The sequence below is a fragment of the Elaeis guineensis genome, chromosome 5 (genome assembly GCF_000442705.2).
Source record: "Elaeis guineensis isolate ETL-2024a chromosome 5, EG11, whole genome shotgun sequence".
Classification (NCBI taxonomy): domain Eukaryota; kingdom Viridiplantae; phylum Streptophyta; class Magnoliopsida; order Arecales; family Arecaceae; genus Elaeis; species Elaeis guineensis.
In genome coordinates, this window is record NC_025997.2 from 121953109 (window position 1) to 121972252 (window position 19144).

Here is a 19144-nt window from a genome sequence, read left to right on the forward strand (position 1 = left end):
TTTTCAAACAGTTTCATCCAGGAAGAGTATTAAAATTTTTTGGTCTGACCGAGAAGGTGAATACATTTCTAGTGAGTTTCTGACATATCTAGGAGAGAATGGGATTCTCTCATTATGAAATACTTCTGGAATACCATAGTATAATGGTGTATCTGAAAGAAAAAATTAAACTCTATTAAATATAGTTCGATCCATGATAGAATTTTTGAGTCTGTCGATCTTCTTTTGAGGATATGCACTTGAGACAGTCTGTTATGTGCTCAATAATGTTCCAAGCAAGTCTGTCGATAAAATACTATATGAGATATGGTCAAGATGTAGGCCGACATTCTCACACCTTAGGATCAGAGGATATCCGAATTATGTCAAATATTTACAGACCGACAAGCCTGAACTTAGGTCCGATAAGTGTTATTTTGTAGGATACCTCAAAAAAATAGAGTATTATTTCTATCTTGCTGATGAACCAAAGATATTCATCAGTCTTAAGGTAATCTTTTTGAAAAAGAAGTTTCTTAGGAAAGAAACTAATGCCTCTAAGGTTGAACTTGATAAAGTTCAACAGATAGAAGAATCGACATAATCTAGTAAACCTACAAAATCGAATTTAATTAGATCAAAATTGAAAACCATTGTAAACACACCATTAAGGAGATCCGATAGAGTACTGCAATAGTCAGACAGATACTATGGTTTCTATATTAAGGATGGTGATCCTATTGAACTCGATGAAAATAATGAGGATCCGATCATTTACATAGATGCAGAGATCTAACTCTGATAAGTAGTTTAAAGTCATGAAGTCCAAAATAGAGTTCATGAAGGTCAATGATGTATAGACATTAGTTGATTCACCTGAAGGGATTAAATCTATAGAGTGTAAGTGGATCTTCAAGAGAAAAAAAGATGCAGATAGAAAGGTGAAGACCTATAAAACCTATCTGGTTGCTAAGAGATATCGTCAACGTTATGATATTGACTATGATAAGATATTTTTCATTATGGTAATATTCAAATCTATTCAAATTATGCTTGCGATAACGGTACATCTGGACTATAAAATCTGATACATAGATATGAAAATTACTTTCCTAAATAAAGAATTGAAAGAAGAGGTATATATGATACAATCTGAAGGGTTCACATCCACACATGAGTTTAAGGTGTGTCAGCTTCAGAGATCCATTTATGAATTGAAGCAGGCATCACGGAGTTGGAACATGTGTTTTGATAAGATGATCAAAACGTATGGCTTCAGTAGGAATAAAAAAAAATCCTACATTTATAAGTGGACTAATGATTCTATGGTTGTATTTCTTATTTTGCATATGGATAATATTCTCTTAATCGAAAATGACATCCCTGTATTACAGAGAATAAAAATTCGACTGTCATCTTAGTTTTTCATGAAGAATTAAAAAAAATATCCTACATCTTGGGAATGAAGATCTATAGAGATAGATCAAAGAGATTGCTTAGATTATCTCAATCCACGTACGTCGATATCATGTTGAAGTAGTTCAGCATAGAGAATTTCAATAAAGGCTATCTTTCAATAGATCATGAAATTTTTTTTTCGAACAGGGATTGTCCAACAACTCCTAAAAAAAGAGAGCATAAGAGTAGGATTCCTTATGCTTCGATAGTGGGATCCATTATGTACGTCATGATATATACGAGACCGGATATTGCCTACTCACTAGGAGTGGTGAGCAGGTATCAGTCTAATCCGGAGGAGAACCACTAAAATATTATGCAAACCATCCTTAAGTATTTGAAAAATACTAAGGATCAGTGGTTCGTTTATAGAGAATCTGACTTGAAACTTATGGGGTTTACCGACTCCAACTTTTAGTTAGACCATGACGATAGCGAGAGTGTGTTGAAATTTATATTTATCTTGAATGATGGAGCGATCTACTGAAAAAGTTTCAAGCATACCATGGCCGATTCAATTTGCAAGGTGGAGTATATCGTGACATCTGATGTTGTGAAGGAAGCTATATGATTGTAAAAGTTTATCGGTGAGCTCGAAGTGGCATCCTCCATCGATGGTCTGATTCTACTGTACTGTGATAGCACTAGCGCTATTACTCAAGTGAAGAAATCAAAGTCCCATCAGTGTACTAAGCACATACTGCGTCACTACCACCTGATCCGAAAGATCATAGATCGAGATGACGTCGAGCTTCAGAAGATCGATGGAAAGAAGAATCTGATCGATCCATTTACTAAAGCCCTCAGTATCAAAGAGTTCGATGATTATAAATTAAAGATGGATATACAATACTATACTGATTAGTTTTAGTCCAAGTAGGAGTCGTTGGAAAATATGTTTCAAAGCCAATCGTCAGCCTATTAATGATTATGCTCATTTTATAATTATCTATAAATTATTTAATAATAAAAATTATTTGGCTTATTCATCATAAGTTGTGTACATCTTCTATATGAACTTTTATATTGTGATGAAGTCCTTAGAACTATTTTAAATCGATAAAGGAGGATTTATCGTTGATCCTTAAATCAGTTCGTAACCAAACGGAACACTATTACTAGGATGATAGTGATTGTCAAATATAGGTCGTTATGTGCCATATGGATTGGTTGTCCTCTTAAGCAAGGAGTGTGGAGATATTGGTATGGCATGCAGGTAAGTTGTAGGAGTCTATCTCATTGAATATGACCAACTACGGAGCACTCTACTATCAAGAGTAGCTCGCGAAGGATGTGGGTATAAGTATCTCTTCGATCTGAGATCACTATGATGACTTGTAAGCAACTCATTGTGCTTTAGTGTTGGACTATCTGAATTTTTAATTCAATGACGAAAGATTTTTGGATATAGTCAAGTACTCGTGGTAGTCGGTGTGTGAGTCAAAATGAGATTGACCCCTCCAGATTACAAAAGTTAATGCATTACTGTATTTCAATTTAGTAAAACCTAGATCCGAATAATCCATATAATGAATTTGAAAGATTAAAATATAATGTGGTTCACTATTCCAGGATTGACAGTAAAATCCTAAGTCATCTTGAGCATTAGAGTCAAAGAGATGAATTACATGGTAACCATATACCAGTAGATTCTTGAATATTACTTTGCAATCATTCGACCTATACAGACATCGGATCTTATTGCTAAATGGTTACATCGATTAGTATAGAAAGTTATTTCTATGCTACTGACTTAGGTTCGAACCTATAGGGTCACACTCAAAAGAAGTTTCTATCTGATCAAGTGGCTGATCTATGATTAAGAATTATCTAAGGGTGTAATCGTCAATACGATTGAAGGTTAACCTGATGTAAAAATTATAATATATTAATTTGCTAATGGTTAGTGAATTATAGGAGGATTGATATGTAATTGAATTGCTGATTAGTTTAATTTGATTAAGTAAAGAGGTTTGGTTCAAGTCTAATTAAATTGGATTCAATTTGATTTGATCCGATTAGGTTGTAAGATAACCTAATTGCTAAAGGTGATCGATTTTTGATTTGATCAGGACTTTGGCTTGATTAAATTTTGATTTGATTAGGATTTAATCTAGCTGGTTTGGAATCTAATTAGATTAGATTCAAGTTATCTAATTTGATCTAACCTAATTTGATTAGGGTTGAGACCTAAATGAATAAGACTTAGAATCCAAACTAGATTGGACTCTTCCTAGCCGACCACCCATGTTGATGCCATTCTTCTCATCACACAAAGCTGATTTGTGCATTGAAACTCCATGCTCAGAAATCCTTAGTCACCCCATCTCAACACCTAAATAGATAGGATAGAGTTTGGATTTGGATTCGGCTTGAATTTTGAATTTGAGTTTGAATGGTCTTTGATTTTGAATCAAACTAACCTAAATCCTATCCTTATCTGACCCTTGATGCCAACCATAAAAGAAGCAGAATTTTGTGTGGCAAAATTTTGATGTTATTCATCGAGAGAAAGGGTTTCTTAAAGAAAGCATGAGGTCTTGGGGTGGGCGGCCATATTTGGCGTGTGAGATTAGAGGAGTTCTTCCTTCTCTGGGTGAGTGGAAACCTAGATCAGATCTAGGAATTTTTTGTGAGGGAAAAATCAAAAGAGAAAGTAGTTCTCTATCCTATTTTCCTCCACCACATCATCCTCCTTGTCCTTTCTTTAATTTCAAAAGAGTCTGAGAGATCCGAAGAGAGGAGCAAATCTACCATCAATAAGATCTTCGTGCGAGCTAACACTTCCAAGAAGATCGATTAGTATGGAGCTTCGAGTGGATCAACCATAAAGGCTAGACATCCTATGTGGCTGTGAACAACTAATGAGACCTCAAATCCATGAGACTCAAATACGAAGATCTACTACCCGCACTCAGGTATCAAGTTTTGAACTCGATAGATTTGTAGATTAGATCTACAGCATGTATGATGCGATCATATATGCAGATTATACTTTCAGATCATACACATGCATTATATCATGTTGTAGATCCTAGGATAGAATTTTAGATATGATCTAGAAGCATGTTTATTAGATTAAATAGTTTAATCTAATCTATTCTGCTGTATAAATTTTGGAAATTGCATGCTTGAAGCCCTACCGATTTTCCAACATGCATGATAAGTGTCACCACCCAAAGGGCCTCAGAGACCATGACTCTTAAAAAAAGGAGCTCCGATTGCCCTTCCTAATGTACCATCCTTATCAAATGGTGCTGGCGTTAAAGACCACATCTCGTCAAGCCTCCATATCGTATGATTCTCCATCGTGTGACCCATAAGGTAGATCACTTTCTTTGATCCATAGAAGGTGGTATGGTGCCCGTCAACGTCCAGCACCCAGAACATAAGCAAGTCTGTGATTTTCAAAATTTGCCCACCCTACATTACTAAAATAAGCACTTCAACGAGAGTCAAGGGAGATCCTAGCTCAGGTGCGGAGACTGACCCATTCGAGCCACTGAGCCCTTCAAAAAGGAGTCTTCCCTCAACATCTCAGTTTGGATCTTAGTGTTGGGAGGATCCCTCACAAATGCGCAATATGGATCCCTGCCCAAGATCATAAATGCTGGTGATGATGTAGATACCATAAGAGAAAGGAAGAAGAAAGATGCACAAAAGACACAATCAAATAACGTGGATCAGCTGAAGACTTGTCTCCATAGGGTATGCAAGCTTCACTATGAGAGAAAAATAAATACAAGAGGAGATCACACCCTCTCAACTCCCATACATCAATCTTTCTCTCTCAACAAGAAGCACAAAACCCTCATAAAGCTCTCAAAATAACCTCCAAGGAGACTCTCTGCCGCTACAGGATGCTACCAGCTGCTCTCTCTCTAAACTCCACAGCAATCTATCCCTTTGAAAGCCCAAAATCAGAGTCCAAATCACATTCAAAGTGTACAAAGAGTTCTGTTAGGACTCCAAAACTCATCCGAACCATCTAATCGCACTCTCTAGCTCCCACAGCCACTTGATCGCATATTCTGCATGATGGACCATGCATAGACTGCATGAAGTCCCCCTGTGGACTGCGTCTCTCCCTCATAGACTGTGTAGTCCATGTGAAATGCGGTGGACTGTGTGAGCTGCATGCCAGGACTGTGCCTCACACGTCCTGGGCCATGCATGGACCGCATGATGCACCACACATCCGATTGGGCCGCATGCCTGTGGGCTGCATCTATAGACTGCGTCAATGGGCCGGCATGCCGTGGGCTTCTCTATCTTGGGCCTTACTACCGTGGGTCAAATTCAAGATGCTAAAATTCAACAATCTTCATCTCGACTCGACATTCGGCCTCCCCATAACTTTGAAAGCTTCTGGATGATCTAACCTCAAGCCCTGGGGTAAATGTTTGGCTGCTCATGGATGGGCAAATATGAGAGTCAAGCTAGGCCATTCTATTCCATCTCTAATATGTGTTGTGACCTACCTGACCTGAGACCTACTCGGGGTAGCCTCTAATGGTAATAGAAACTTCACTATCTGATATTGCCTGTCATCCTTTCGAGTCTTCCATCTCATGTCCAAACCATTTGTATCTGGAGCTCCACCTCGTGCTAAGCTCCCACTGGCATTTGAAGGTCCATCTCATGCTGAGCTTCCTATCAAGAGGTAGTATCCTCCATACTTCTTCTCCTTCATAACAATCCTACTGCCACACACAACCTTTACGATTCTATCATCAACTCTCCATCTATAGCTAGTTGAATCCAGTCTACTCAATGAATCAAATTACTCCTGAAATTGGATATGAATCAAATCTCACCCAACTTTCTCACTGCTCCATCATATATCTGTAAGCTATCTCAATGCCCTTGATCGTATAACTCAATCCATCCGGTAAATGAACAGTACTCTCAATGCTCTCTAGAAAGTCAAATAACTCTCTACAACAAATATGATGCAAACATACTGAATCTAAAATTCACTGAGAGAAAAAAGTACATACCTCATCTGAGATCATACGTACATCATCAGTCTCATCTGAGATCATAAACATCATGCGAACATGCCGCTGCAGTAATCTTCATCCGATTTCTGAGCTATGGATAATCTCTAACTCGATGTCCCAACTCATCATATCGATAGCATCTGATCTTACTGAAGTCTTTCAACTTAGACCTAGATCACCTACCTTGTGATCCTCTGCCATTTCGTCCTGTACCACCACCACCTCTAGTCATCATCAAAGTTGAGTTGTCACCTAAACTCGAAGCTCGATTGTCCTATCTGAGAATCTCATTTTGAAGAAGTACAAAAATAATTTCATCCATCTTGATGGTGCTCTTTCCTAGAAAAAGAGCAGTCACCAAAGACAAATAAAGGGAGAAGCGATGAAAGCAAGACCAATGTCCTAGTCTTCTCCTCAACCTTCTCACCAATACTGAGGAGATCAATGAGGATGTTCTATAAGTTACTGAGATACTCCTACATGCTCTACCCCTTGCTCATCCGAAGCTAGTAAAATTACTTCTAGAGGAAGAGAGCATTGGTGAGTGACTTCATTATGTATATCTCTTCGAGCTTCATTCACATCACTATCGGAGAAGTCTCGCTAAGCATATGAATCGCAACATCATTCTCCAAGTACAAGCAAATCATACTCACCATCTATATCTGGAGTAGCTTTCAATCCTTCTCATTCATGGTAGTCAGCTTTTTCTCATACAAGAGAGCATCAATTAATCCTTATTGGATGAGCACATCCTTCACCCTCGCTTGCCATAGAGAGAAATTGCTCTTCCCAATATATCGGTTGATCTCTATCTTGATTGAGCATGTCTTCTTTATCTTCTTCAATCTCAATCAACACTGCCACAATCTAGACAATCACGTGCTCTGATACCACTTATTGGTAGGATCTCTCATAAGTGCAAAATGCAGATATCCATCCAAGATCATAACTATTAGTGATGATATAGATACTACAGTAGAAAGAAAGAAAAGAGATACACAAAAGACACAATCAAATAACGTGGATCAGCTCAAGACTTACCTTCACAAAGCACGTAAGCTTTATTATGAGAGAAAAATAAATATAAGAGAAGATCACACCCTCTCAACTCTCATACATCAATTTTTCTCTCTCAATAAGAAGCACAAAATTCTTATAAAGCTCTCAAAATAATATCCAAGGAGACTCTCTACTACTACCAGCCGCTATAGAATGCTACCAGTCGCTCTCTCTAAACTCCACAGCCATCTACCCTTTAAAAGCCCTAAATCAGAGTCCAAATCGCATCCAAGATGTACAAAGAGTTCTATTAGGACTCCAGAATCTATCCGAACTATTTGATCATGCCCACAAGCCCCCGCAGTTGCTGGATTGTACATTCCCTGCGATAGACCATGCATAGACTATGTGAAGCACCCTTGTGGACCACGTCTCTCCCTCTTGGACCATGCGGTCCATGTGAAACATAGTGGACCACGTGAGGCACGCACCTAGACCGCACCTCGCACATCCTGGGCCACACGTAGATCGCACGTCCGACTAGACCGCACGCAGCTATGGGCTGCATCTTTGGGCTTGTACACCATGGGCTTCTTTGTCTTGAGCCTCACTGCTCTGGATCGAATTTGATGCGCTAAAATCCAATACTTAGATCCATTGTATTAGGACCATTTTCTATACTTGAATTTTTTAAAAATTTTAAATTCATTAAATGTTAATTTAGATTGAACTAAGCTTGAATTCATATTTTGATTCAAGCTTGAACCAAGCTTGCTTCAAATCTGAATTGATTTCTAGCTTAATTTAATATTTTGAGTAGATTTTTTTAAAAAAAAATTCAACCTGATCAACAGGTTCATGTTTGGCTTAGCTCAAACCTAAACTCAATTTAAACTCTAAATAGTGGTAAAAAAATCAAGCTTAATCTCAACTTTCAAGCTTGAAATTAATTTCAAATCAAGTTTGAGTAGACAGACAAAGGCACAGTCAAGCTTAACTTGGTTACACCCCTAATTTTTAGGACCATAATTAGGGATTCTACATATATATAGTGGGGGAATAGGTTAGGCCAAGTTGGGTCTAGTTTAGCTCGAGTCAAGTAAGGACAACAACATAGAATCTTAGCCCATACATGACCCGATCCCATATCAGGTCAAGATTTATTAACCCATACACATCCACAAGTCATTTCAAGTCATCTATGCAACCCTAACCTTATTTATTTAATAAGTCTCAGATACCTAATAAATTTATATCAATCTATCAAACCTAAATTTACAATTCTAATTGGTTAATTTCCTAAATGATTTAACTAAATAGTAGAAAAAGACTAATTCTATGAAAATCCTTGTTCAAGATTAGGACTCAATGAAACCTAAATTATTTCAATCCACAGAGGACTTCATTCTCATAATCCAAGTCGGATCAAAACTTTGACTCATACTTATCCCATTTAAAGTTTGACTTAAAAAATATAACCTATATCCGACCTAACTAAAATGCACCTTATCCAAATCAGTCCAAATAAAATTGAATTAGGTGGGATTTTCGATTGGCAAAATTTTGCACCCTACTTATATGCTTATGGGCCCAATATCCATCTTTCTGCTTAAGCTTACCGATCCATGTCTCACCACTCTCTGCGTAAGCAAGAGGGATCGTGGATTCTAATGCTAATTCCAACTCAAAAGCTTGAACTAGAAAGGATAACTTGTTCACAATGTTTGTGCATCAAGATGACATAAGATGTATGGTATACTATGACAATGCTAATATGAAATAACTTTACTTTAGAAAGGATACCTTTGGGGGAAAAAGGGGAAATGTGGAGGAAATAACATGCCTTTTTATTCTTGGTAGAAATATATGTCCCTTGACAACACATAAGAAATAGAACATGAAATAGAGATAAGATTGAGATGTCCACATGATCCATGAGGACTGGTCTCACTACAATATTTAAGTAGATCAGTAGTCTTTTTAGCATTATAACCCAGAATGCTTGTTACAAAATCACTGTTGAAGCCATAAGCGCCGAAGATTTTTCATTGCAAGTGATTGTGTAGATTGAGATGACACAACTTCAATGGCACTGCCAAGTGGCCATGCTGCCCCAACATAGGAATCACCATACTCCACCTTTGTAACCAATATGATCTCTTGCGATGGCTCCAAACCTATTATTAGACAACCAGTAAGGAAGAATAATAGAATATCTCCAATTCCTAATAGGCATGGCAGTAGCCTCATCATAGTTACTCACCGAAACCATCCACAAGCAATGTGTATTCATAAACAAGATCCATGCATATGTATGGCAAGTCCTCCTCTGCGACATTAGGATAGGTGACATTGGCTTCCTCAAGACTTAATTTGCAAGCCATCTTCGTAGCTTCCTCAAAGTCTGAAGGTGTAACCAGAGCGTTCGGCTTCTCGGAGTCTATAAATCCAACCTGTGCGTAAGTTGACACACAAGAATTAGTTAACTAGGTTATCATAGATAAGAGGAATACTAAGAGTTTAACCTGAGCAGCTCTGTCATAGAAAAAGGATGCCACATATAGGTTCTTCTGCCCATCTCCACCTCCACCACTCCACACGCCACCAAATGTGCAGTCCTCATATGCACATGTTTCATTTATTTTTAAAACTTTTATTGTTTCAGTCCTACATTTGGAGTAGCTAGACCCTGACGGTGATGCTGAAGCGTTGTACACCTCCCCATTATACTCATAGGAACCTTAAAGAGAAAGCTATCATAAGTTTCTAACATGTCAAGAACCATATTAGAAGGCATAATGGAATTTAATTGTTCGAGCCAATTGAAAATGTATATAATATTTTTGTTGGAAATATGGGTTTTTGTGAACTTTTGCAAGAGGGTAAAGCATATTTTTTAGCAAAACTTAAAAATCAGCTGCTGAGAATTTAACTTAAAGGCTACAAATCTTTTTATGACACTTGAAAAAGATGGACTCATGATAGCCTTATCACCTATCATAAAATCTCAGCGAAATTTTCTTCTCTTATGCACTACCAGTTGATCTGTCAATCTATACATTTTTATCGGAAGAACTTGCAGATTTTGAAAACATGCAAGTTATCAAGAGGATAGGAACAAAATGCAAATTAAATGTTTTAAGAATCTCACACATGAGGTGTTGATTTTGGAGGAAGCATCCTATATAACATACACATATGATAAATGAAAATGGTAATCATCAGTACAATTGGCTGGCAAACTGCATGATTAATAGAGGTGAAAATATACCAGTATAGCCACCCAACATGCAATAGTTGTAAGGTTCATCCGCAGCCTCCAGAATCCCTGCTCGAGCAGCCAATAAGCCATAATTCAAGTAACTGCAGCACCAATTTCATAATCTTGTTAAAGTGGTTTTGATGTTCGGAACTTCAAGAGTGATTTGATATGAAGGCCACTTGACTACGTAGTCTTATGGTACGTATATAGACATCATCAGGTGAGAAGTAAAAGAAGAGCAGCAAAAGTTCGGGTTAGAAGATGTAAAACCTGTAAGCATAAAGGTAGTAATTAGTTTCATTAAGAAGTTGTTTGGTCACATATGGATCGCCGCCAATTGAGATATTTGGAGCATTTGCAGCAGCCTGTTCGGAGAGGGCATAAGCCATTTGGACAGAGCCACCTCCTAAATCAACCACTCCAACAGTGTCTGAGTATCTATTTCCCAAATTCCCTAACAAATAATTCATAGCAACCTGCACATGATAAAGAACTTTTTCATCTTATCAGCTCTTACATGAGAAGAAATAATGTTCTGAAAAGTAAACTAAAAAAAAAACCTCAATTAGATGTCCTTATCCCAGGGTTGGCTTGTGCAAGGGGGTTCTGTAAATGTCAATGTACAACCAAAATTTTGCATGTATATGAAGTTTTCATTCCATACCCATAAATAAGAACCTTCTTGATATCCTTCAAGAACAGTGATCCACTCTGACTTGTACTCAAATAAACTGTTGTTTTGAAAAAGATCCCTGACCTGAAGAGTGTAAATGACACTTAGTCAGGCTACTAAACCTCTCAATTAAACGCCATATTGTGACTTAGTTCGATGAATCAGCTTCAGAACATTTTTTAATGCCAAAGTTTTAGAATTCATTTAATCAAGTAAATTGTTGTATATCGAACGTAATAGCCCGTTCTATTATTTCCGCTGAAATTCACATTAAAGTTATGCTAAGAAGTTCACCGCTTGCAAAATTTCTTCAGACTTTTCTTCTCCTAGGTTCCTTAGACCAGCTGTTGCCTGCAGATGCATCAAAATGTGAAGACTACTTGGAAACAGCATTAAACCACATGTCAACAGCAATTTAGTGCTACAAATGTTAGCAAAGCTCAGTTAACTGGAGTGTGAGTAAAGAAGAATTGTACCCCCAATCTCACAGGTGTTGTTGGTTGCAATTCCTCAGGAACCACACCTTCAGCTTCCTCCAGAAGTGGAATAAGTGAATTGGCTGCCTTTTGGGGATCATCAGCATATGAGCTCAAACCTGGTTTTACCTGCATATAAGGAACAACATAATGGTGAGAACATCATGCTGGGAATAAGAGAAACTAGTGACCTCTGTATGGTCATTTGCCCTAGTCTTAGAAGGAGAATTATGCCACCAATATTAAAATCTAAATGATTTAGGTCACACTATATTGCAATTGCCATATGTGGCAGACAGTGAAATAAAGACATGAATTAAAATCCTAAGACTCTCACAACTATCCCATCTTTGGAACTAATCCCTCCTGGTACCAATCACCAAAGACTTTAGTAATGGCTTATAACATCATAATGACTGTTGAAGCACTTTCTGGATACCTTTATTAATTATTTTCGACAATATAAGATTATAGTTAAATGATAGATGATTTTCTCAAAGTAATATGACAACCAATAGCTACGGATGAAATATACGAACAAAACACACAGGCCACATGATGTTGTATAAGGTATGTATTTAGTTCCATAATAATTATGTATTAAATAGATTTTAGACATTTATATAGGACCAAAAAATTTAAATAATACTATCTAACTCAATTTTTTTTAATGAGATCTTGGATTGTGATAAATAGTATCAAAATGGATTTGGCCCCGGTCCACATGGACGAGAAACATTATAACATGGGCTTGTGGGGGAAGATCATGGGTGAATTATAATACTTGTAGATAGATTTGAATGGATCTGGATCTTTAACCTAACGACGATAGTAAGACTTAAACAAAAATAGTATGTGAAATCACACATGCAGGCACCATACCATATCGGCTATGTGGGTCTATATTTAATCCTATATCAAATATACACAGAATACCAAGTAGATCTTAGATACTTATAAAAAAATTAAAAAATTTAAATAATATTTTTTGATTAATTTTTTTGAATAAGATCTAAAGCTATGATACTAGCAGCGAAATTTTTCTCTAAACCACGCAGCATCCTTATCTTTAATGTTTATCCACAAAATTATTGAAAATTGTAAGGTGGAAGACATAGAAAAATAATGTATGTATGCATGATGCATGTATGTATGTATGTATGTATGTATAAGATTGCAAAATGGTAACATGAAGGTAAAAGAGCTTGTCATATGTAAATCAGATCCGCTTCAACGAGCGCATCTAATTTGTCTTCTAGTTGAAGCACCCACTGCTACATAACAGAACAGGTGATGGGACCCGATTTGATTACTTTATTTTCTTTTTGAATAACTCGTTATTCATTATTGATGTTTATCTGAATAGATGGCAGATAATTTAACCGAAAAATAATTAGATATGTGATTATATTTTCCATTAAATGTTTTGTTTAGTTACAAATCAATATTAGTATGCGATATTCAAACGTAATATGTTGTTTAGATTTTGGTCCATAAACAGACTTTGGGTCCTATCAAGTTCAGCGTTTAACATGACCCAATCACTGTCAGGTTCAATCTTTCACACGGAAGAATGGTTTCTCTTCTTTCGCCATGTCAACCGTTGGATCAAGCGCCACTTCGAGATCTGTGCAAAAGAAAAGATTACAGTGCTTTGAAAGTTGGGTGACCTGCGGCCCAACGGTTGATGTCGCAAAAGAGTTGGATCATTCCTTCGCGTGAAAGATACAACCCGAATCCATTACAATCATCCATATGGTGCATAAGAGGTGGGTTAGAGTAGAATAATCTTCTCGTGGTATGATTCAATATGCTCTCTCCATACCATAAAGGCTCCAGTCAACCATGGATACAGTGAGAGAGAGACTAGACCTTTACTTCAAGCTGAAGGGGATTCCAACTCACAATATTAGTGATGGCTATTTTGCATTTGATAGAGACTTATAGTTAGTTAAATCTAGTAAAACGTTAACTAGCTAGTTCTTTTTAAAAAGGAAACTTATGGCTCCTCCTTGCAATTAACCTTCCTCGAATAACGGTCAGCAGATCTGCAAGCGGGACACCCGCACTATCCAAGTCTTGCATGCAGATTAGACTGACAAGATCATGCCAATATTTCCTTTACGTACTAATTGCCAGCCAATCAAAAAAAAAAAAAAAAAGCGAACAAGCATGGAATCCAAAATGGTGAATCTGAACTCCCAACAGATACCTGAACGAAGAGCTCGATGTCGTCGCCGAGGTAAAGCAGGTCCATGTTTTCATCAAAGCGGAATACATGAACTCGGCTGCCGGTGCTGCCGGCGTCGAAGATGACAGCATAGCTTTCTATTTCCCGGCCAACTCTGCCACCAGCTGCTGCCTTCCGTCCGAGCACACTTCCGTCAACCACGAGAGGCAAGAGAAACAGCAGGGATAATGCCCGCAGGAGGAGAGGCGGGGCCATTGCCAGAGGGAAAAAGGATCAAGACAAAGAACGACGGGATTCGCCGGTGGTGTAACGCTGTGGCTTTTAATTAAGAGAAGATGGTTCATGCCAAAACAAGAAGAGGCTGGTGCGTTGGTGGCCCCGATGGCTACCGCCTACCGGCCTGTGTGTCTATATCTGTGTCCATATGCATATATGCCCATGGGAGTTGGTCCCGCACCCAGGGCACGGAATTGTGATCGGTATTGGAATCAAAACATATTAGAACAGAAAATAGAATGGCCATATCCCACATATTTTCGGTTTGCGATTTAAATCGAAATCAGAATCAAAATAAAATTTGAATAATAAGAGAGATTAGGGATTAAGTTAAAGAATTGAGACATTTTCATTTTTCCCTGGTATTAGAATAGCAATGTGATTCTTTCCGATGAGTAAAATAAAAATTACTCATTTCTATTCTCATTTTAACACGAGTCCAACTTATTTTCATGCATGTCAATGTATTATTAATTATTCACACAAACCATCATCCGATAAGCATTGGAGATAACATTTTTTTATAGATATATACGAGCCAATCAAGATTAGATCCGAAAGAAAGTCAGCTAGCTATGATAAATATTGTTGTAGAACATGTTTCCTTGAGCAGTAGGACTGTCACTTATCAAAATGAAAGTTAGGCATGGTCTAATATAGCAATTATGGCTATAACATATTTTCTTGTCTAATTTAGTGAGTATAGCACTGTAGCATTTTTTTATTAAAATTAATCATAAATATTTATTTAATTAGGGGATCTTATTTTGGTCTTTGCTTTTTTTTTTTCCTTGCTTAACAAGTTTTCTTATTAGAAAAAAAAAAAAAAGAATATCTCTATAAATACTCATTGCAACCAGTCAATTGTTATGGTTTAGGATTAATAATTTTTTTTAAATTTTTTTCTATTCTTTTATGCTTGTATCACGTTCACATTCTGCATCAATAAGCATGTCAGCAATTATAAAAGTGGTTGAACCAATTTTATAAGTTTCAATCACATGCCATGGATAAATAATAGGCATGCATGACAGCCTCTCTAGGTTGATATTGACTTCATAGAGCATGAATCTGGACAAAATGACATAGGGTCTGCATGCATGTCCTTTTTTTATGTGCTAAAGATGCTCGTGCTTCATGAATGAAAATATTTTATATGATTGTTTTATGTGGGGATAAATGGCATCTTTTCTGGTTCAATTTTCTTATTTTGCGGTAGGAGGGTAGTCTTTTTCTCGTTCTGGCTCTACTATGGATGTATTGACCAACATTGGATAAGAGACCGAGCAATCCTCCATCCCTGGAAGACACGGATGCCTTATTTAGCATATATATGACTTATGGATGATATAATATGATTTGAAGTATCACTTTTAGGTAATTCTTAGGCCACTCTTTGTTAAGGTCTTTTCTGAGGGCGAGTCTCTACTTGTTCTTCTTTTAGAGAGCAGGTCATCCTCTCTTTTTTTTCTTTTGGAGGGAGTGGTTTGTGAATCTCAGCAGACTAGTTCAGGTTTCTTCTTTCTGGTGGTCTTTACCAAAGGACAATGATGCAGCCGTACCAATAAGGTTCACGTGAATACCTGCATGAGAATTTAAATAAGTTGCAGCTCATTTTTTAACTAGATATACGATGGCTAACCTTGTAGGGACCAATTATTGGTTAGCACTCAATCGAGAAATCAGATTTCAAGTTCCCCCACTTCGAAATGTATGTGGCAGAAATTACTGATCTTGTCATGACAATGTAATATGTGAAGCATACATATGGCAACATCCTTGTTTTGTAAAGAACAGTGAGCCATATGACCTGAGATGATACATCCCATGCTTGCCCTAATCCTCATGGGGGCCCGCAGGGGAGTTGATTTAGTTTGGGATGATTTATCTAATGCATTATTCAGGTACAAAAGTATCTTTTATCTGGTGAAAAAGAAAAAAAGGATAAGAGATTATAAAAATTTCATATTTAGATAATGTTTAGTAGATGTGGTAAATGATTTGAACAGCTTGAGCTTGGCATGGCCCTGACTGGAGAAAAGCAAGGTTCTAGCCCAGTTGGAAGCTAAAAACCAAGCTTGGTCCAACAATTTAGGTTCCAATTATTTTCATGCTGAGCCAAAATAGACGCAACTTGAACAAACATGGCTTGCTGATGCTTAAAAATACATGTTTTATAGATAAAACATTAGATAGTGGTAATTATATATTAGATCCATCCATCCATGCTATTAGGATCTTTTTTTAAACTTGAATTTTTATTTAATTTTCGAATTCAATCAATGTTAATTCAGAATGAACCAAGCTTGAAATCACGTTCTAATTCAAGCTTGAGCCAAGATCGCTTCATGCCTGAGTTGATTTCAAGTTTAATTTAATATTTTGATTAGATTTCTCTTTTAAAATTCAAACTTACCAATAGGTTGGCCTTTGGCTTGGTTCAAAATTAAGCTTAATTTAACCTCTAAATACTGGTTAAAAAAATCAAGCTTAATCTCAACTTTCAAGCTCAAAATTAATTTCGAACCAAGCTTAAATAGATATAGACCTGATAATATCAACTTTATTACATCTCTAATTTTTAGGACCATAATTAAGGATCCTGATTGGTCCTATTATGTAGTGGTGGCTATAGGTGGGGCCAAGTCAGGTCAAGTAAGAACAACAATACAAAACCTTGGGCCCATGTACGACCCCACCCACTATGAGGTCAAGACCTATTAACTTTCACACATCCACAATTCATTTCAAGTCACCTATATGACCGTAGCCTAATTTATGTTGTAAGACCCAATCCCTAATAAATCTACACTAATCTATCAAATCCAATATTTACAATTCTAGTTGGTTAATTTTCAAAATAATTTATTAAGAAAAATACTAATTATAAGAAAAATTCTTATTCAAGATCATGATGAAGAGAAAGAACGCCTGTTTTTACCAAAAATACAGTGGATAGCCATGGTGCATCCAATTATTTTCTATAATAACTTAATAAAGATTAAATCTTTACCTGATACGCAGCAGAATAGAAATCAAATCCCAAAGATTCTGAATTCAAAGCCTCGCATAGGTCTGAATCCATAAACCCTCTACTTCGCGTGCATGTCAAAATTCGCAGGAAAGCGAGATAAAGCCTCGGATTGAAGCACCTTCGCAAGATAATAAAGAAAGAGAGAAACGCTCTTGGTGTGATGCCTCACACCAGTAAGAGGGATGCCCAAGAACTCTTCATGCCAAGGGAAGGTGGGACGCCAAGAGAGAACACGCCAAGGATGGGTGACGCCCACTCTATCTTCACGCCTCCTCTTCCTCTCTTTCTCACCTTAGCACACAATTTAATTGTTACTCCATGATAATTAGAGATCCTCTCTATTTATAGATGATTTTTTATGACCCATAAGATTAGGATTCCTAATTCAAATAGGCTTTGAATTAATACATATCTTATCAAAGAAAGAGTCCTAAAGGAGAAAAGATTGACGCCTAACTAGGCACCCTCATGGACCCATGCCTACACCCAAGGGTGGGGCAGTAACAACCAGCACCCCATCACCCCTTAGTAGGCCATGAGGAGAGAGAGTTTAAGTAAAAGTGGACTCTAAGGATCTAATCTAAATATGGATCAATTCGAATCCAATTCGATCCTAATTCAAATCAATCTCGAATAGACTGTCAATCCCAAACTGTTTAAGATTTAAGATCAAGTCAAATTTGAATTTATGAATTCAATTAAATCTAATTAAATAAAATCTAATATGAAATTAATTAGCACTTAAATTCAATCTCTTATAGACTTCTTAGATCAAAGATCAAATCTCTTTCTGTGATAGCCCGGCCCAATTGGGCCCAAAACCAGCTCAAAGCCCACCCGAAAAAAAAAAAAAAAAAAAAAAAAAAAAAAAAAAAAGGGGGAAAATCAGAGCAGGGAGGAAGACTCCCGATAGGAGTCTTCCTCTTCCCCATCTCCGATCAAAAATCGGAGTCCTAGGGCCATTAAAAGACCCTAGGACGAGCTCTATAAGAACCCCCTCTTCTCCTCTAAGTGTAGATCCTTCGGTCACCGACAATCGTCGGAGTTTTTCTCCAATTTTTCCGTTTGAAGCCGCGGTCCCTCGACCTGTGCTCGCCGCGATTTCTCGTCGGAAACCTCACCGAAGTCGAAGGTAAGCCCCGGCCCTCCTTCCTCTCTTCCTTCCCCTCCTTCCCATGGCTTCGTACACCCTCGCCGGCCGTCGGGTTTGTCGGAAAATCCACAAAGAGACAAGATCATGTTTTGCTCTGTTCGGCCGAGCCATCTCCCTCCCTTTTCCGGCCACCAGCGCCGCCGTCCATGGCGCCGCACCCCTAGGTTTGGACCCCCACCCCTCTACCTATCTTCCCCGAAGGTCATGGCCGCCGGTGATCGGCCAATGACCGGAGAAAATTCAAGGAAAGGGGCGGTCCCCTGTTTTTCCATTTTTTTTCTAACTTCACCCTGGCCGAACCTCGCTGCCGGCCATCTCCGGCTCCATCGCCGTCGGTCGCCGCTGCCGGACCACCGATCGTGCCGCCACAGCCCGCCGGACCACGGGCAACGTCCCTCTAGTCCTCCCCTGTTCCGGCCAAAGAAGGCCACGGGGGGAAAAAGAAAAAGAAAAAAAAAAAAAGAAAAAGAAAAGAAAAGGAAAAGAAAAGAAAAAGGAAAAAGAAAAAAAAAGAAAAGAAAAAGAAAAGAAAAAGAAAAGAAAAATATAATAATGAGAAAAGAGAAAATTTTCCTCTCTCCCCTCTTTTTTCCTCTTTCTCTCTCTTTCTCTCTCTCTATTGTCTCTCTCTAAAAAG

General features: G+C 37.7%; 1 protein-coding gene across 1 annotated transcript; it reads right to left on the reverse strand.

Annotated features, from left to right (window-relative positions):
- Positions 1–9254: 9254 nt before the first annotated feature.
- LOC105046068 (probable apyrase 2) lies at positions 9255–14428 on the reverse strand. Its single transcript, XM_073258374.1, has 9 exons — positions 14066–14428; positions 11854–11982; positions 11672–11728; positions 11369–11461; positions 10975–11180; positions 10714–10805; positions 9968–10182; positions 9706–9895; positions 9255–9619 (listed from the first exon to the last, which is right to left on the reverse strand). Exons 1-9 carry the CDS (start codon positions 14297–14299, stop codon positions 9456–9458), a joined length of 1380 nt encoding a protein of 459 aa, XP_073114475.1. The 5' UTR covers positions 14300–14428; the 3' UTR covers positions 9255–9455.
- Between the last annotated feature and the right edge of the window lie 4716 nt (positions 14429–19144).